Source organism: Perognathus longimembris, unplaced genomic scaffold (genome assembly GCF_023159225.1).
Source record: "Perognathus longimembris pacificus isolate PPM17 unplaced genomic scaffold, ASM2315922v1 HiC_scaffold_5241, whole genome shotgun sequence".
Classification (NCBI taxonomy): Eukaryota; Metazoa; Chordata; class Mammalia; order Rodentia; family Heteromyidae; genus Perognathus; species Perognathus longimembris.
The window spans coordinates 160073-179746 of NW_025960647.1; the positions used below are offsets into that span (position 1 = coordinate 160073).

Below are 19674 nucleotides of genomic sequence, written 5' to 3' on the forward strand. Positions count from 1 at the left end.
GGGGGAGGTGGTCAGGAGGGGGCGTGTCCACGGGAGGGAGGGGGAGGGGTCAGGAGGGGGCATGTCCACAGGACTGGGGGAGGTGGTCAGGAGGGGGCGTGTCCACAGGAGGGGGGAGGTGGTCAGGAGGGGGGCGTGTCCACGGGAGGGGGAGGTGGTCAGGAGTGGGCGTGTCCACAGGACTGGGGGAGGTGGTCAGGAGGGGGCGTGTCCACAGGACGGGGGAGGTGGTCAGGAGGGGGCGTGTCCACGGGAGGGGGAGGTGGTCAGGAGTGGGCGTGTCCACAGGACTGGGGGGAGGTGGTCAGGAGGGGGGCGTGTCCACGGAGGGAGGGGGAGGGGTCAGGAGGGGGCATGTCCACAGGACTGGGGGGAGGTGGTCAGGAGTGGGCGTGTCCACAGGAGGGGGAGGTGGTCTGGAGGGGGCGTGTCCACAGGAGGGGGAGGTGGTCAGGAGGGGGCGTGTCCACAGGAGGGGGAGGTGGTCAGGAGGGGGCGTGTCCACGGGAGGGGGTAGGTGGTCTGGAGGGGGCGTGTCCACGGGAGGGGGAGGTGGTCAGGAGGGGCGTGTCCACAGGAGGGGGAGGTGGTCAGGAGGGGGCGTGTCCACGGGAGGGGGAGGTGGTCAGGAGGGGGCGTGTCCACAGGAGGGGGGAGTGGTCAGGAGGGGGCGTGTCCACGGGAGGGGGGAGGTGGTCTGGAGGGGGCGTGTCCACGGGAGGGGGAGGTGGTTAGGAGTGGGCGTGTCCACGGGAGGGGGAGGTTGTCAGGAGGGGCGTGTCCACGGGAGGGGGGAGGTGGTCTGGAGGGGGCGTGTCCACGGGAGGGGGAGGTGGTCAGGAGGGGGCGTGTCCACTGGAGGGGGAGGTGGTCAGGAGGGGGGCGTGTCCACGGGAGGGGGGAGGTGGTCTGGAGGGGGCGTGTCCACGGGAGGGGGAGGTGGTCAGGAGGGGGCGTGTCCACAGGAGGGGGAGGTGGTCAGGAGGGGGCGTGTCCACGGGAAGGGGAGGTGGTCAGGAGTGGGCGTGTCCACAGGACTGGGGGGAGGTGGTCAGGAGGGGGCGTGTCCACGGGAGGGGGGAGGTGGTCTGGAGGGGGCGTGTCCACGGGAGGGGGAGGTGGTTAGGAGTGGGCGTGTCCACGGAGGGGGAGGTGGTCAGGAGGGGGCATGTCCACGGGAGGGGGGAGGTGGTCTGGAGGGGGCGTGTCCACGGGAGGGGGAGGTGGTCAGGAGGGGGCGTGTCCACAGGAGGGGGAGGTGGTCAGGAGGGGGCGTGTCCACGGGAGGGGGGAGGTGGTCTGGAGAGGGCGTGTCCACGGGAGGGGGAGGTGGTCAGGAGGGGGCGTGGTCCACAGGAGGGGGAGTGGTCAGGAGGGGGCGTGTCCACAGGAGGGGGGAGGATCAGGAGGGGGCGTGTCCACAGGAGGGGGGAGGTGGTCAGGAGGGGGCGTGTCCACAGGAGGGGGAGGTGGTCAGGAGGGGGCGTGTCACGGGAGGGGGGAGGTGGTCAGGAGGGGGCGTGTCCACGGGAGGGGGGAGGTGGTCTGGAGAGGGCGTGTCCACGGAGGGGGAGGTGGTCAGGAGGGGGCGTGTCCACAGGAGGGAGAGGTGGTCAGGAGGGGGCGTGTCCACAGGAGGGGGGAGGGTCAGGAGGGGCGTGTCCACAGGAGGGGGAGGTGGTCAGGAGTGGGCGTGTCCACAGGAGGGGGAGGTGGTCAGGAGGGGGCGTGTCCACAGGAGGGGGGGGTGGTCAGGAGGGGGTGTGTCCACAGGAGGGGGGGTGGTCAGGAGGGGGCGTGTCCACAGGACAGTGGGGTGTCGCCCAGGGTTCCTGTTCCGCCCCCTCCTCGCCCGGAGCCGCGCTGAGGGGCGGGGCTGACATCCACAGACAGGAGGCAGGGGGGGGTCTCCATGTCAGTGTGTGGGGTGGAGCGCTCCTCAGCTCGAGGGATGGGGGTGGGGTCGGAGGTGGGGTGGGGTCGGAGGTAGGGGTGGGGACGAGGTGGGGGGACGAGGTCGGGGATGGGGTCAGAGGTCGGGGTGGGGTCAGAGGTCGGGTGGGGTCGGAGGTCGGGGTGCTCGCCCGCGGGGCTGTGGGGAGCACTCACCGGGACGCTGACGAGAGGCAGGGACCCCGGCAGCTCCCAGGAGGCGTTGGGGGCCCCGGGAGGACGCGTTGGGGGCCGGGAGCGGGCAGTGGGAAGCGGCTGGGGAGAGGAGCTGTGGAGGGGGCGGGCTGAGGGCGGGCGGCCTCCCCACGCCCGAGGGCCTGCCGCTGAGCCGCAGGAGGGGGGGCGGCCTCCTGGACGGTTCAACCCTGACACTTCTGGGGGGGGTCCTGGCCTGGGTCCCTCACGGGAGGAGGGGCGTGGTGGGAGGGTCATGGGGGCTTGGCCTGGGGCCTCATGGGAGGAGGGGGGTGGTGGGAGGGTCATGGGGGGCTTGGCCTGGGGCCTCATGGGAGGAGGGGGGTGGTGGGAGGGTCATGGGGAGTCAGCCTGGGGCCTCTCGGGAGGAGGGGGGTGGTGGGAGGGTTTAGGGGGGGGTCGGCCTGGGTCCTCTCGGGAGGAGGGGGGGTGGGAGGGTCTGGGGGGGCTCGGCCTGGGTCCTCTCGGGAGGAGGGGGGTGGTGGGAGGGTCATGGGGAGTCAGCCTGGGGCCTCTCGGGAGGAGGGGGGTGGTGGGCGGGTTTAGGGGGGGTGGGCCTGGTCCTCTCAGGAGGAGGGGGGGTGGGAGGGTCTGGGGGGGCTCGGCCTGGGGCCTCTCGGGAGGAGGGGGGTGGTGGGAGGGTTTTGGGAGGGGGTCGGCCTGGGTCCTCTCGGGCGGAGGGGGGGGGTGGGAGGGTTTTTGGGGGGTCGGCCTGGGTCCTCTCGGGAGGAGGGGGGTGGGAGGGTCATGGGGGGGTCGGCCTGGTCCTCTCGGGAGGAGGGGGGTGGTGGGAGGGTCATGGGGGGTCGGCCTGGGTCCTCTCGGGAGGAGGGGGGTGGTGGGAGGGTCATGGGGGGGTCGGCCTGGGTCCTCTCGGGAGAAGGGGGGTGGGGGGAGGGTCATGGGGGGGTCCCGGCCTGGGTCCTCTCGGAGGAGGGGGGGTGGAGGGTTTTGGGGGGGGTCGGCCTGGGTCCTCTCGGGAGGAGGGGGGTGGGGGGAGGGTCATGGGGGGGTCCTGGCCTCGGTCCTCACGGGAGGAGGGGGGGTGGGGGCTCATGAGCACTAATCCGCTATAGATCCCTGTCGGCCGCTTAGTCTCCTAGGACTTTATTTCCTCTTTTGTAACTTATGAGGATGAATCCTACACACGTTTCAGGCATAGACTTCTACAAACAGTGATAATTTCTATTAAAAACACACAATTAACTGAGCTACATAATTAGTAACTCCCTCCGCAGGACGCAGAGTGTTCTAGCAAGGATCTTGTCCAGGCGGGCTGGCCGCGGGAGATAACGTTTCCTCTACACTCCCAGCGTTTCCTTTACCCTTCAGCCTTCCTTGGCCTGAACTCAACTGCCCCCTCGGGTCCAGGGGCCTCGTTCCGGTCCCTGGGGACACACAGCCCCCCCTTGAGCCTTACCAGGCTAGCAACGGCCATGGCAGAGACCAGGAGGATGGTGGCGGTGGCCAGGGCCACCCTCAGGGCCGGGCGGGTGGCCACCAGGCTGGACAGGGCGGGCAGCCAGTGCAGCACCTTGGGGCCCTTCAGGACGCATCTCTGTGGAGGGAGGAGAGACGCTGAGCCGTGGGGCTGGGCTCCCGTCTTCAAGCGGCTCCGGGGCAGGGCGGGCGGGCGGCGGGGGGGTTACCTACCGTCAGATGCTCTGAGAAGCAGATGAAGAGGAGGAGGAGGAAGAGGAGGAAGGTGATGCTGTAGGCGATGGCCAGAGCCGGGGGCCTAAGGGAGGACAATGCGTAGTCCTTGGAGCAAGTGGCCGGAGCCTGGGCCTCGGGGCTGGGCTGCAGGTGGGCCATCCGGAAGCCAGGCTGGGTGTGGGCTTGGGGGGGGGGAGGGGAGGAGGTTTGGGGGAGCCAGCTTAGCGGCTGGTTGTTTTGAGAATATTGTAGGGTTTAGGGCAGTGTTTGGGGGGGGGGGGCCGGGGAAGAACCAGTAGAACGGGGACAATATTAAAGGGAGTCAGGGGGCTGGGAATGTGGCTTAGTGGTAGAGTGCTCGCCTAGCATGCATGAAGCCCTGGGTTCGAGTCCTAAGCACCACATATACAGAAAACGGCCAGAAGTGGCGCTGTGGCTCAGGTGGCAGAGTGCTAGCCTTGAGCAAAAAAGAAGCCAGGGACAGTGCTCAGCCCTGAGTCCAAGGCCCAGGACTGAAAAGAAAGAAAGAAAGAAAGCGGAGAGAAAGAAAAGTGTTCAGGAGATACAATTGTTTTTTTCAGAGCTGACGGGTGAACCCAGAGCCTCGTGAACACAGGGCGAGCTCTCCATCCCGGAGCCCCAGCCCCCAGGATGTACGCTATTAAGATGGGGCCTGTGATGTTATCGCGGATCCTCCGGAGCACGGGTTTCCTCTGTGGGCAGGTGCACGAAGCGAACAGGAAGGCAAGTGTGGGTCGTGGGTCAGGAGAGACGGGGGGGGGGGGGGAGGCCTTCCCCGCCTCGGTCGGTCTCTGACCTGTTTGTCACCAGCATCTGGATGATGAAGTTGGACAGGAACACAGGAAGGCGCAGGCTGCGTAGTATTTGAAGGCCGGGAGCGCTGAGAACCGGTAGCTGGGCGGGCGCGGGTGAGAGGAGACGGCCCTGAGGTGTCGGCGGGCGCCAGGGCGGGCTTTCAGCCTCCCCGCTCTGACGTCGGGTTCTGTTGTGGGGAGGGTAGCCCCTCCCTGACCTCCAAAGAACTGCCCCCCCTCCTCCCACTGGCACCCAGGAACTCCGTCTACGAAGACTTCCCTTTCCAAGAGAGGTGCAAAGCTGTCACCCCGGGGCCACACACGGAGCAAACCCGCGGGCCTGTCATCCTAGTGACCCAGCCCGGGCAGGAAAGTGTGAGGCTCCTATCTCCACTTAGCCCGCAGGCAGGAGAGCTGCGGCTCCAACGGTACAGTGCCAGTTTTGAGAGAGAGAGAAAGAAAAAGCCCAAGTACAGTGTCCTAGGTTCAAATCCCAGGAATGGCACAACACAAAACAGAACCCTGAGCCAGCGCAGGCGTGGGGGGGAGGTAGTGACTGGAAGCCCGGCTCCTGGGGGCGAGGCGGGGGGTAAGTCCGGGCCACCCACCTGCTTCTCCACGTCATTCTCTCGGAAATACAGCGTCAGGAGGTTGAAGTCCTTCGACTGCTTCCACTGTCTGGGGTGCGGGGAGGGGGGAGGACCAGGCGGGTGGGCGGGGCAGGGGTGGGGCGGGGGGTCAGGTGGGCCTCCCTCCAGAGCAGCCCCTCTAGGGAGCACCATGCCTCCACCCAGCCACCTCGGACTCCCGCCCCCCCCCCCCCCCCCCGCCCCTCCCGCCCTCCCCCCCCCCCCCCCGCCCTCCCGGCCTCCTCCGCTCTTACTTCTGGGAGTTGAGCTGCTCGATGACTTGGAAGAACTTGGCGTCCCCGGTGTCCAGCTCCTCATCCAGGCCCCGGGGGGTGCGGCTCCTGCGCGGCGACAACCGGACCTCGTACCACGGGGGCCTCAGGCGTCTGGGCAAAGCAGGGCACCCTCCTCCCCCCCCACACCCGGGGATCGGCCCGGCCGGCCCCACGGCAGAGACGCTCGAGCCTCACCGATCCAGACTCCACTGGGGGCCGAAGGAGGCCAAGGCCTTCTCCTGTGGGCGGAGCACAGAGAAGGCGGCGGTGAGCAGACCCCGCGCGGGCTGTTCTGGGGCGTGGGCGTGCGTGTGTGTGCGTGTGCGTGCGCGCGTGTGTGTACGTATGGCGCTGGGGTTTCCACGCAGGGCCTGGCGCGTGCTGGAGGAGTCTTTCCTGTCGAGCCGCGGCTCCACCTCTGTGTCCTTTCTGAGGTAAGAGCCTCCTTTCTTGCCCGGGAGTCACCGGGATTTCGATTCCCCTTCCTTTTTCAGGCTTCTGCCGTAGCCGGGGTGTCAGGTGTGGGCACCGCACCCCGCTCCTGTTGGGAAGGGTACTGCGCACTTTCTGTTCCTGAGCTGGCCTGCCCTGAGCGTCCCAGGAGGCTGGAATCGCAAGCGTCAGCACCAAGCAGCCGCTCGGGCAACTGACCTGCCCGTGTCCTCCGGGTCTGATGCTATCTCCCCCCCCTCCACTGAATGGTACCGCCACGTCGCCCCAGCCACTCTGCGGGCTTGGGACGCGGGGACTGCGCCCCCTCGCAGCCTGGGGGAGCACCAGCCGCCCCGCACGAGGAGGGTCTGGCGGCAGAGACGGCGTGCGCAGGCACGGAGGCCTCCACGCGCTCTGCGCCCCCGGCCTCGTCCTAGCCCGACCTGCGCAGGGGCCCGCCCGCCGCCCGCCCGCCCGCCCTCTTCCCGCCCGCGGCCGCGCAGGGGACGTCCTTCTCCCGGGCCAGGTGTCATTTCCATCCTCACTTCATCTCGCCGTGCACGGGTGCTAGGATTAGGGGCGCCCTCGGTTCTGGGGGACACCGAACAGGTGGCCGGGGGGAAGCCGACCGGGGAGACTGGGTGTTTCCTGGTGCGACGGGCGCGGGGCGTCGGGATCAGCGTCGGAGGGGGTGGGGGGGTGGGGGGGTTACGGGGGGGGGGGGCGGCACGCACCGGGAGCGGCGTGGAGGTGGAGACGGGGCTGTCCACGTGGCTCAGGTGGGCGAAAGGCTTGGCGGCGCCCCAGGACTCCAGGTAGCGCGTCATCAGCAGCGAGGGGCGCATCCTGAGGCCCTCGGGGGAGGACAGCAGCCCTCCCGCAGCGCCTTCCTCCTCTTCCTCCTTGGCCTGGGGCGGGGGGGGGGGGGAAGGAGTCTGAGCGGGGAGCCGGGGGCGTCCCCTCCCCCTCTCCCCGCCCCTCCCCCGCCCCTCCCCCCCAGTACCCGCGGGTCGATGACCAGGTAGGTGGGCTCGCCCAGCTCCTGGAGGTACGGGTCCCGGGGTTCCCCGGCCGCCTCCTCCACGGCGTACGCCCCCGCCAGCAGGGCCAGGGTGGCCCCCGTGATGTGCACCCGCCTAGAAGAGGCCACGAGATCCGGGAGGGCCGGCTTCACCAAGGCGCCGGGGACTCCCACCCCGCCGTCCCGGCTGCTGGGGGGGGCGGGGGGCTGAGATCCGAGATCTGAAGCCAGGACGGGGCCGCAAAGCCGGGGAGACCCTTATCCCCAATCGACCGCCAAAAAGCCGGACGTGGAGGCGTGGCTCAAGCGGTAGAGCGAAGGAGCTGAGGGACAGAGTCCAGACGCTGAGTTCAAGGCCCCATGCACCGTGTACACGCACACGCACACACACACACCACGCACACGCACACGCACACACACGCACACGCACACTCCCCCTTCTTGGTACCCCAGGATGCCTCTGCGCCTTCCGTGGCGTCGGGGGGCGCATTCTAGGGAGCTGTGGGGGGAGCGGCGGCCGGTGGGGGGGGGCCTGGCTGGGGGGCCCGGCCCGGGCCTCACCCCGGCACGCCGCCGGCCTCCATGTGGTTGGCCAGGGTGACGTCGTGGGACCACACGTCGTACTGCCACTTCTGCAGGCCGATGACGCCGCACAGCACGCTGCCCGAGTGCACGCCCACGCGCATGTTCACGTCCACCGCCGGTGGCCGCCCGCAGCTTCCTGAGACGGGGCGGGGCGGGGGGGGGGGTGCGAGCTGAGCCCGGCCCTGCGCCCCGCCCGCCCCCGCCCGGCCCTCCCCCGCCCGCCCCCGGGGGCCCACCTGATGGCCCGGCACATGTCCAGCCCCATGCGCACGCAGTTGATGGCGTGGTCCGGCAGGGAGAGCGGCAGCCCCGAGACGCAGTAGTAGCAGTCCCCCAGAATCTTGATCCGCATGCACTCGTGCTCCTGGGAGTGGGCGTGGGGGTGTGTAGAGGAACCTGGTCAGAGGCCAGAGGGGGTAGGAGGGCGTTGGGAAAGGCGGGGCGCGGGCGGAGTGTTCCTGAAGAGCCTTTGGGCGTCGGGGGCGTCTACGTCCAATCCTGGGGATCCCCCTACGTGGACAGGAGACCGGGGCTTTCCCTGCGATTTCCTCGCGGGGGGTGGGTGAGCGGGGAGCCCCTGGCTCTCCCCGGTTTGGGCGTGTGCGGGGCGTATGGAGAACGGAGCGAGTGCCTGGGGAAGTCTCAGGATTAGGGGGACCCCAAACGAAGTTGCACCCCAGGGGCCCGAGCCCAAGTGGCAGGGGTTTCCCTGGAAGGGCCTCCCCGAGTGAGAACCCCTGAGTATCACCCTCGGTTGGGGACGCGGGGTCTAGAGACGCCGCGGCGGTTCTCCGATCGCGTCTGTGGAGACGGGGTGCGGTCACCACGGGGGGGCTTTCTACGTCCCCGAGGACCAGCACGCCCACGGGCTCCGAGGTAGGACGGGAATCTTGGAAGCCAGGGGTCCCCGCGACGGGGTGGTGTGAGGCTCTCTGGGGGAGAGGGGGAGAGGGGGGTCCCCCCCTCTGACCTTGGCAATCTGGTCGAACTTGCCAAACAGCTCGTTGAGCATGAGCACAAGCTCCTTCGGGGAGCACTCGCTGGCCAGCCGCGTGAAGCCCACGATGTCGGCGTACAGCACGCTGCGGGGCGGAGGGGGGGCGGGGGGGGGGACGTGGGGAGTCAGCGCGGCCCCCCGTGGCCCGCCCCGCCCCCGTGGCCCGCCCCGCCCCCCGGCCCGCCCCGCCCCCCGTGGCCCGCCCCGCCCCCGTGGCCCGCCCCGCCCCCCGGCCCGCCCCGCCCCCGGCCCGCCCCGCCCCCCGTGGCCCGCCCCGCCCCCCGTGGCCCGCCCGCCCCCAGGCCCGCCCCGCCCCCAGGGCCCGCCCCGCCCCCCGTGGCCCGCCCCGCCCCCCGTGGCCCGCCCCGCCCCCCGTGGCCCGCCCCGCCCCCCGGCCCGCCCTCGCGCTCCCCGCCCCCACCTCACGCCCTGGTGTCTCTTGACGTAGAGGCTGTGGAAGTTGTTGGTGTTCTCCGGCCGGGAGCCCCGCCAGGCCTGCAGCCTGGCCATGACCTCCGCTTTCATCTCTCGGGCCAGGTAGGCGGGGAGGATGGACAGGAGGAGGTGCTCCTGGAGGGAGGGGCCGTGAGCACGGGGCCCACCCCCGGCCTCCCCAGCCCCCCGGGGGTCCTCCGGCTGCGGGACGGGGCTCTGCCGCCCGTCGCGGGCCCAGCGAGCCTCTGGAGGAATTGAGCTTTGCGTCACCCGTGTCTGAATCAGAGTTCTGACCGAGCGTCACGGGGTTCTTACTTAAAAAAAATAATGGGCGTGGCCACGTGGCTACTGTCTATGTGCTTGACACATTGTCTATTGTCTGTATGTCTACCTGACCTAGGGAAGGGATAGAAAAACAGGCGTAAGCTATCACAAGAAATGTACACACTGCCCTACTATGTAACTGCACCCTCTTTGCACAACACCTTGTCAAAAAAATTGTGTTCAATTAATAAATAAATTAAAACAAAAAAGCTTGTGCCCATCCAGGGCTTGAACTCGGGGCCTGGGTAGTGTCGCTTAGCTTTTTTTTTTTTTTTTTTTTTTTTGCCAGTCCTGGGGCTTGGACTCAGGGCCTGAGCACTGTCCCTGGCTTCTTCCCGCTCAAGGCTAGCACTCTGCCACTTGAGCCACAGCGCCGCTTCTGGCCGTTTTCTGCATATGTGGTGCTGGGGAATTGAACCCAGGGCTTCACGTATAGGAGGCGAGCACTCTACCACTAGGCCATGTCCCAGACCCAGCACTTTTTTCTTAAGTTTTGATTTGAGCCTAGCAACAAGAGGAAAGCATGCTCTAGAAGGGAAAATAATACCCACACCACGGAGCCTGAAGGAGCCCACAGCCCCTTCCCCCGCTGACCTGGTGTGCGACCCCCCCCCTCCCCCCCCCGCTGACCTGGTGCTTTTTCTCGGTGTCCAGCCTCCGGCGCGAGTGCAGCGAGCTGAGCGCCTCCCGGAACGTGGCCCGCAGCGCGCGCTCCATCAGGGCCTTGTGGTACGCGCCCACCACGTTCCCGCACAGGAACAGCACGGCGTTGGCTGCCAGCTGGGGGGGAGGCGGCCTGCGTCTCTGAGGGCCTGGGGCGCCCACACCGGCGGGGACGGTTCTGATCCCCCCCCCCCCCCGCTTCCTGCTCCAGACTCTGGTGGACACCGTCTGTCAGGTCTAGAAGCCTTGCACGCTGATGGCTGGACGGGACTATCCTCAGCCCGCCCTCTTCACCCTCGTCCCCCCCTCCCGCTGCTGCCCAAGGCTACCAAGGCTGCCCAAGTTCTGATGCGCACCCCGCCCCCCCCAGAACTACTCGAGGTGTGGTCTGCGTTCCCGGCCGGGGTTCCGGGGCATGGCGCCGCCCGCGCCCCCGGACGCCCAGCCTAGGATCCATCCATCGCCTCACCTGGGAACCTGGGTTCCCACCCCGAGGGCCCGACGCCCCCCCCCCCGCGCCCCCGCCCCGCCCCCCCTCGGGGGACCCGCGAGCCCCGCGTACCTGCGGGAGCAGCGGCGGCCGGGAGCCCGGCTGCGGCCCCAGGTAGAGCCCGAGGACCAGCAGGTGCGACAGCGACGAGGCGAGGCCCGCGGCGGCGGCGGCGCGCATGCTCAGCGGCAGCATGGCGTACGCCGTGAAGATGACGAAGACGAAGAAGGACACCTGCGGGGGCGGGCGCGGGGCGCTCAGGGCGGCGCGGAGGGCTGTGCGCGCGGGCGCGGGGTCCCCCCATGCCCCCAGTCCCCGCCCCCCCCCCCCCCCCCCCCGCTCACCTGGTCCCAGGCGCTCACCACGCCCCCGGTGAACAGGAAGCCGTGGCCCAGGGCCAGCAGCGCCGCCCACACCAGGCCCGAGAGCGGCCGCGTCCAGCGCTGCAGCCGCTGCTCGCGGGAGGCCAGGCCCAGCAGCAAGGAGAAGCCGCCCAGGGCGCACAGCACCGTGCCCAGGAAGCCGGGGTCCGAGGTCAGCTCCTGCCGGGCGGGGAGAGGGCGCGCGAGGGCGGCGTTGGGATGGGGGGCTGGGAGGAGCGCGCCCAGGGCCAGGAGACCAGACGGGCGGGCAGGGAGGGCGGCGGCCTCGGGTCCCTTCCACAGCGGGGCTCAAACGCAAGCGCGACAAGGACGCCGGCGCCCATCGTTCCTTTCGGGCCGACTCATACGCCATTGGCCTCCGCAGAGCATCCGCGGCTCAGGCCCGCCCGCAGGCCGGGCTACTCAGGATGCTGAGGCCTGAGGATGGGAGTTCAAAGCCAGCCAGGAAGAAAGTCTGGGCGATCTTATCTCCCAAAGTCCCCAGCCCTGAGCAAAAAGAGCTCAGACCCGGCGCTCAGGCCTGGAATTGGAGCCCCAGGACCCGCAGGCGCGCACCGCGTTTCTGATTGACAGGTGGCAATCTCCGCCAACCTCATGATCTCCCCGGGACCTGAGCCCAGGAGACCCGGCTCGGTCACTACACTACACTGGCCATCCATGCGCTTTCTCGTCCATCAGGGGTTAGTGTAGCGCCGGCCTGGCTTCCCACAGGGGGAAAGATCCTCCCTCACCAGAAAAGAGGGTACCCAGCGACAACGACAAAGCAGTGACATCGACAAAAGCAAATGTGCTCTTTATCTGGCTTCTGTAACTGAAACCCCTCTGCACCTCACCTTAATAATAATAACAACAAACTTAAATAGGAACAACAGAAACAAAACCCCAGCCTCTCAGATCCGACTCGCTAGCCTCCCGGTGACTCCAAGCTTGGGGAAAGGAAAGGCGAGGGGCAGGGTGTGCACAGCCCGGGGGGCCCCCCCGTGGAAGTCTCGGCCCACCCCACCCCTCTCTCCGCACGTTGGGGGTGGACCCACTGCCCCCCCCCTCCATCCCGCCACCGGTCTGTGGATAGGAAGCCCAGCGCGGGCCCTCGCGGTGCAGCTGCAGCACTGGAGAGCAGCTGAGCATGAGGTCACTTTTGGTTTCATTGAGGAGGAAGCGAGGGGCGGGAGGGCGCACGGCCAGGAAGCGCGCGCCCCGGTGGGGGAGGGGGCGGGGGCGGGCGCACGGGAAAGCCTGGTGCTGGGTGTGTTCTGGAACTCGCGCCCCCCCCCCGGGCCCCCCGCGCCCCCCCCGGGCCCCCCCCGCGCCCCCCCGGGCTCACCCTGCCGCTGGCCTTGGCGACGGCGAGCAGCGCGGCCAGGGCGCCCAGCACCAGCGCCAGCAGCAGCAGCAGCAGCGGGAACTGCTGGCTGCGGCTGTAGTAGGTCTCGTAGAACAGGTCCTCGCCCGGCGGCGGCGGCGGGGGGCCCAGGAGCCGGGCCATGCCGCCCGCGGCGTGCGGGGGCTGGGGGAGAGACCGGTCACCGTCGGCAGGGGAGGGGGGAGTCCGCCCTTCCCTCCCTCCCGCCCCGCCCCGGGGTCCCCCTCCCCGCCCAGCACCCCCCCCCCGCTCCTTCCAGGGACTTGCTCCCCCAGACCGCACTGTGTACCCCCCACCCGCACCCCCGATGGCGTTTAGTGTCCCGGAGTCCCCTCCCCCCCTCCCCGGCCCCCACCACTCACCGCTGGGCTCCCCGAGGGCGCCCGGGGCTGGAAGTGGAGCCCGCAGCCTCCGCCGCCCGCTCCCTGTCTCTGGCCTCTGGCGACGGTCGCTTCCCTCCGGGCGCCGCGGCCGCCTCCCACTTCCTCGACGGCGCGCCCGGCCCCTTCCCATGCCCTCTCCCCGCCCCGGCGTCGGCTGGCCATGGTCCATGCCCCCCCCCCCCCCCCCCGCCTCTGGGAGAGGGAGTCGGGCCTGTGGGAGCCCTCGGGCTGGGGGGTGGGAGTCCCGGCCGTGGGAGCCAGCGGGGCGGCGGGGGTGGGGTGGGATGGTTGGGGGGGTCCAGGACCTGGGAGCCCGCGGGGCGGCGGGGTGGGTTGGTTTGGGGGGGTCCAGGACCTGGGAGCCCGCGGGGCGGTGGGGTGGGGTGGGATGGTTGGGGGGGTCCAGGACCTGGGAGCCCGCGGGGCGGCGGGGTGGCCTGTTGGGCCGTGGGGACCCGGAACGGCGAAGCCTGGCTGGCAGGCCGGGTGGAGCGCACGCCCTGGGCCTCGATGGGGGCTGGGATCGACCTCCCTCCACCCCTGCCCTCCAGGCAGCTCCGGCCGCCCCGTCTGAGCTCAGTCCCTGCCCACCCCTGGGGGGGGGGTGCATGTGAAAGCGCATGGCCGGCCGGGCCCAGGGAGCAAGGCGCGTGTACCCGCGTACAGAGAGCCGGGGAAGCCAGGTCAGCCCTGGGGCCTGGCTGGCAAACCCTCCTGGAGAGCCGCACGGGGGCCCTGTGTGTGCTGGGGGGGGGCGAGACCAGGGGCCCCCCCTCCCGGGAGCTTGGGTTTCCCCAGGGTGGGGCTCTTTGTGAGCTCCGGGGGAAGCGCTCCACCCAGAGATTAGAGTCCGGAGGAGCCCGGGACGCACCAGCCGCGCCTTGACCTCCGAACCCCAGCCCAGAGCAGCCCCCCCCCCCCCCCGCTTCCGTCAGGTGTCTCCTCCTCCCTGGTCACCAGGTCCTGTCCACCCCCCCCCCGCCCGCCCCATCCCTCCCACTCTTGACTAAGGACTGCTGCGTCCGGCTGGCATTCACACAGGTTTATTGCTTCCCGAGGGCTGAACCACAGCAGACGCGGGCACCGGCCTGACCGTCCACGCCGGCGGCTCCGACTCCCGCTGGCCGCTTCGATTCCGCTTTTATTCCACGATCATCGCGGTGTGGCACCGCTCTGGCGTACGTTCCTGCAGGCTTTCTGGTGAGCCTACTTGCAGGGAGGGGCGTGGCCGGCCCAGGTCGCGATGCTGGGGTCTCCCGTCTGCACCCCAGTGCAGTTGGATAAGAGAAAGAGGACCGGCGAAGGAAAGTTCAGTGGGGGCTGGGGGGCCGGGGGGATCGAGTGGGCAGCGACACCTGGCGGTCACCCCGGGGAAGTTCAAGATCGGGGTCTCTGGGCCGCCCCGCCTTCCACTCTGGCTGCCGCTTCAGACTTGTCTGGCAGCAGCTCAACAGGACACTCGAGTTCCGCTGGGAGCCTGCCGGACTCCCACGGCAGCCGTGGAACCGAGGGGACCACGGATCTGCTGCTGGACCGCGTCGGAGGACAGAACAACAAGTCCAGGCTTTGTGCCGGGCACCGGGGGTCACGGCTGTCATCCTAGCTACTCGGGAAGCTGAGATCTGAGGATCGTGGCTTGAAGCCTGAGAGTCCATGAAGCTTTGCCTCTAATTAAACACCGGAGGGCTGGAAGTGGAGCTGTGGCTCCAGTGGTAAAGCCTCAGGTGAGCCGGCGTAGAGGCAGCCTCCAGGCCCTGAGTTCAGGTTCCAGTACTAGCACACACGTAAATAAGATCCAGGCTTCGTCGTGTGGCGTCTCTCACTGGGTAACAACTCGTTCACGAAATGCGATTGGGTAGATGATGTCCAGGCTCTTCTCCTTGCCGTGGATCTGTATGCGTGTGTTGGGGGAAGAAAGCGCTTGAGTAAACAGTGGAGCAGCAGGGGGCTGGGCTGGGCAGTGTGCACACCTGTCCATGGATTTGAGGCTCCGGAGGAGCAACAGTTGGCGGCGTGTCTCTGGGCTCCCCACAAACAACGCAGGACGCCGGGGCCTCCTGTCCCGGAGCCTCGTTCCCGCCTTGAACACCCACCCCTGAGCTCTTGGTGAGGGGGGTCCCGCTTAGACGGGCCTCACCCCACGCTCTGGGGGCCGGGCCCCGCGGTGGAGCCGGGCGGTCTCTGGTCTCGGGGAGTTGGGGCCATGGACTCCGCAGGTGTCCCGATGCCCCAGCGCTGCAGCCCTTCCCGTCCTGCGCCCCTGCGCCCCGCTCTCCCTACTGCGTGCTTCTGGGGGGCGGGGGTGAGCCGGGAAGCCAGCAGGAGCCGGGCTGTGCGGCATCCGGGAAGCCGCGCGCCCCGCCGCCGGGCCCTGGCTTCGGGTGCGGGGCTCCCGGCCGGCCATCTCCGCGTGGGGCCCCGTGGGGCCGGGCTCTGGACGGGCCCTCCCGGTGCTGTCCCTGCGCTGGGACACAAGTGTCACCCCCGCAGGGACAGGAGCCACCGGCAAGGCGTCCATGTGAAAAAGCCGGGGGACACTGCTGCCTGGGACCCCCGGGGACGGAGCGCTGCGACCTGACAAGCGAGGCATCCCGAGTCTGCCGGAGCCCCCCCCCCCGCGCCCCCGCTCCTCTCCCCGCGCACACGGTCCACGCGACGATCCCAAGCTGCGGGGGACACGAGGCGGAGCCCGGCCAACCTCCACTAACGCCCCTCCCCCCACCGTCCTCCCGAGAACCCGAGCAGCGGTGGGCGTCGGGGGGGGGGGGGAGCCGGGCCACTGTGGCTCCACGTGGAAGAGGACCTGAGCGAGCAGAGCGCCAAGGCCCCGAGTTCAAGCCCAAAGACCGACGAAGAAGAAAAAACAAAGGAAGTGGCTTCCCCTGAAACCTGGACAGTCCAAAGTCTGCCAGCTGCAAAGGAAAGGAGGAGGAAGAGGCACGGGCTGAAGGGGCGAGGGAGCCCCCCCCCCCCGCATTCCCTCTCCCCCAGGAAGGGCAGGTCCAGCTTTCTAGGGGGGGGACGGGAGCGAGGGCGTCCACAGGCCTCGGTGGCAAGGGAGGCCTGCAGGAAGCCGGTCCCGGGCTAGAGCAGCGCGCGGCCGCCACCTTGCGCAAGGCCCCGTGGCGTGAGGCCCGGATCGGAAGCCCGGGCAGGGGGCGTACCCGTACCCCAAGGGGGCACTTGAAGGTGTTCTGTGTCCTCACTTTATAGAGCTCCGAGTCATGCATCCTGATCACGTGCCCTGCCCGCAAAAGCGGCCTCTTTCCACAGGCCTGTGACACCGCGGCTCCACCACCAAGGTGCTTTGCCCGCAAAGCCATCCAGAGGCGGCCTGTGTCCTCCAGCCCTGACCACGTCGCGGATGCTGCGTTCAACAGGATGGCACGACTCGAAGTTCCATAAAGCCAGCAGACAGGCAGGACGAGAGAGGGCGAGAAAGGAAGAAGAGAGGCAAAGAGGAAGAGGGAGAGAGGGGGAGAGAGGAAAAGAGAGAACGAGAGAGAGCAAAGACAAGCGTGAATGTAAGCAACTTCTGACCGTTGACCATTGCAGCGGCAACGCGCGTCTCTGGAGCAGGCCTCGTCGCGCTGGCGCGGAGCGGCCTGGTGAGAGGAGGCCTTACCCTGCACGGAGCCCTCCCGGGGCAGACCCCACATTTGGATAAGATTGAGTTCAATAGATGGGCTTTCGATAAAGCAGGCATCCTGCACAGTGTGGAAGGGCCCCACACAACCAACTGAAGGTGGGAAAGGGAGAGGGAAGAGGAATAGCGGTGGAACATTCGGATCTCTCTCTCCTCTCTGGAGGGAGGGAGGCAGTGGAAACAGTGACATCATGATACAGCAGGGAAGCGAGGCTTTGGCAATCAGCATGGAGATTCCTCAAAAGACTAAATACAGGGGCTGGGAATGTGGCCTAGTGGTAGAGTGCTCACCTCGTATGCATGAAGCCTTGGATTCGATTCCCCAGCACCACATATACAGAAAAAGGCCAGAGGGGGTGCTGTGGCTCAAGTTGGCAGAGTGCTAGCCTTGAGCAAAAGGAAGCCAGGGACAGTGCTCAGGCCCTGAGTTCAAGCCCCAGGACGGCCAACAAAAACAAAGAAACAACAACATCAAAAGACTGAAAATAGAGCCTCCCTAGGTCCCCCAGCAATTCCACTTCTGGGCATTTATGCAATAGAACAAGCCCCAACTTGTCATACTCAAGCCACCAACACAACTGTGTTCACTGCAGCATTGTTAACCGTCGCTAAAATATGGAGCCAACTCAGTTGCCCCTCCTCAGTGGATGAATGGATCAAGAAAACGTGGTAGACACGCACAGTGCAATTCTCCTCTTCCATCAGAAAGGCTGACGTTGTACCATTCATAAGGAAATGGAAAAAACGTGGAAAAACGATATTAAGTTAGGTAAGCCAGACGCAAAGAAACAGAGGCTGCATGGTTTCTTTCATTTACGGTAGTTACACTGTGCCTACAAATCTAGAAGCAAACATGCTGGGTGGTTTAAAAAAATAGACTGGGACATGATAAGTTCTGCAGGTGTCCGGGCCTCCACACACAGTGAACACCAAGGAGGAGATTGTTAGGCGAGGAGCACAACAACGGCACAATCCCTGTGTGTATCAGATCACATTAAAACGGTCTTTATTGAAATGAACTCCAGGACATGGAAGGAGAGTGTTTTTCCTTCGTTGCTGTTTTTGTTTCCTTTTGTCTTGTTTGTTCATTATCTGTCTTTGGGAGGGGGGTGGTTCGGAAACTGTGGGACAAAGGGTGAACAAATGCAGCAGTGGTACTCGTGATGAGGTTTATTAAAGTAGGTAGCCGATGAAGGAGAGAAGAGTTTATTCCAAAACTGCTGGGCTGTGGCCGAGATGACACAAGGCCTGGGAGAAGGGGTGACCCCCCCCCAAGCCTTATCCAGGGCAGGGGCGGGAGGTGCGGCTTCCTCTAGCTACGCCAGTTACCTGGGTAGCACGGGTACAGGGTGGCGTTGTCTGCCTGGCGCCCTCGCAGGGCCGGCCTGACCCTCACTGGACACGGGTGAAAATGAACTCTATAGCTGGCGGGGGAGGCCGGGAGGGAAAAGCTGGGGCGGAGGGAGGGGAGGGGTGGCACTGCTCAAAAAGAACTGCGCCCCTGTGTGCCGGTAGCGCCTCTGTGCCACCCCTTTAGAAGGACAAGCAAAGCGCGTTTATTTAAACGAAAGAGGAAGCGAGGACTCTGAGCGCGGACAGCACGGGGAGGGCTCGGAGGCCATGCCAGGGACCTGCCGGCCAAACGAAAGCCACGGGCGTCGGGGTTCCCCTCATCGGTCGGGGTCGGGGGGTCCCAGGCCTGCTGTAAGGTTTCAGCTGGGCTGCCGAAGGGAACCCCCCGCCCTGCGCCCCCGTCTTCAGGCAGGGACGGACGGGAAGGCGGCCTCGTTCACTGGGATGGGTGTTTCCAGAGCTTTCTCTGCCCAGGCTGCCCGGGGATGGGGCGGGGCTGGGGTCCCTAAGGTGGCTGGCTGGGCACGCGTGAGCACCTTGAAGCAGGCTGGCTATGTTGGGGGGCAGGCGGGCCCGTCCTCCTGCCTCGGTGTCCCGGGTGCTGGGGTGGCAGGGGTGGGGCGTGTGGCCCTGCCACGCAAGGAGGGACGGCGGGGAAAGCGGCGCCGGCGCGGTGCTGTCCACCGCGTCCACGCGCGCCTGGCCCGGCAACCTGGCTGCCGGAGGCGGAGGCGCGGAGGGGGGAGGCCCGGAGGAGGTGTGGAGGGGGAGGCGGGGAGGGGGAGACCCGGAGGGGGAGGCGCGGAGGGGGAGGCAGGGAGGGGGAAGTGCGGAGGCGGAGGCGCGGAGGGGGAGGCGCGGAGGGGGAGGCCCGGAGGAAGAGGCGCGGAGGAAGAGGCCCGGAGGGGGAGGCCCGGAGGAAGAGGCGCGGGGCCGGGCGGGCCGTGTGTCCACGCGGCTCACGGGGAGAGCGCCGGCCCCAAGCGGATGAGCTGAGGGCAGGGCCGGGGTTCTGCGTGCGGGGTCGGGGTGCCGCGTGCGGGGGCCGGGGTGGATGCGTGCGGGGGTTCGGGGTGGTGGGTGCGGGGTCGGGGGGCCGGGGTGCCGCGTGCGGGGTCGGGGGGCCGGGGTGATGCGTGCGGGGGCCGGGGTGCCGCGTGCGGGGTCGGGGGGCCGGGGTGATGCGTGCGGGGCCGGGGTGGTGGGTGCGGGGTCGGGGGGCCGGGGTGCCGCGTGCGGGGTCGGGGGGCCGCGTGCGGGGTCGGGGGGGCCGGGGTGCCGCGTGCGGGGTCGGGGGGCCGGGGGTGCCGCGTGCGGGGTCGGGGGTGCCGCGTGCGGGGGCCGGGGTGATGCTGTGCGGGGGCCGGGGTGGTGGGTGCGGGGTCGGGGGGTCGGGGGGCCGCGTGCGGGGTCGGGGGGCCCGGGGGGCCGCGTGCGGGGCGGGGCCCGGGGGCCGCGTGCGGGGGTCGGGGGGTCGCGTGCGGGGCCGGGGTGGTGGGTGCGGGGTCGGGGGCCGGGGGTGGTGGGTGCGGGGTCGGGGGGGGCCGGGGTGCCGCGTGCGGGTCGGGGGGCCGGGGTGCCGCGGTGCGGGGTCGGGGGGCCGGGGGGCCGCGTGCGGGGTCGGGGGGCCGGGGGTGCCGCGTGCGGGGTCGGGGGGCCGCGTGCGCGTTAACAGGCGCGTGGGAAGCGCCGCGGCCACGGCTCACCGCGCATCTTGCGGGTGTATTTTGTGTAATCGGCGGGATCGGGATTCACTCCCCAGACGGCTGGATCGCGCGGGCAAAAACTCGGGGCCTCGGTGCGTGCGCCGGGGGCGGCGGGGCGCCGCGAACCCGGGGCCGGGCCCGCGTGGGTGGCCAGGGGGCCGGAGGGCCGGTGACCGGGCTCCACCCAGCGCCTCAGCCGCCCCCGACGGGAGGCCTCTGGGCCGAGGGGCCCGGCCCCGCCCCGCCGGGGGGCGCGTGGCGCTCGGAGCCGCCTGGGGACTCGGCCGTTCCACGCCGGGGCTCAACACCCCCCCCCCCCCCCGCCACCGCCGAGGGGAAATTGAGTCACCGGGAGGAGAAGGAGGGCCGA

General features: G+C 68.7%; 1 protein-coding gene across 1 annotated transcript; it reads right to left on the minus strand.

Annotated features, from left to right (window-relative positions):
* Positions 1-1785: 1785 nt before the first annotated feature.
* On the minus strand, positions 1786-12342 carry LOC125345042 (adenylate cyclase type 4-like). Its single transcript, XM_048337294.1, is given in 20 exon segments — positions 1786-2166; positions 2168-2221; positions 3569-3706; positions 3802-3886; positions 4622-4667; positions 4670-4718; positions 5228-5297; positions 5503-5589; positions 5719-5762; positions 6690-6863; positions 6959-7091; positions 7538-7674; positions 7676-7697; positions 7798-7925; positions 8532-8643; positions 8980-9128; positions 9948-10097; positions 10543-10704; positions 10815-11012; positions 12178-12342. Coding segments are annotated over 20 exon segments (2481 nt in total). The 5' UTR covers positions 12340-12342.
* Between the last annotated feature and the right edge of the window lie 7332 nt (positions 12343-19674).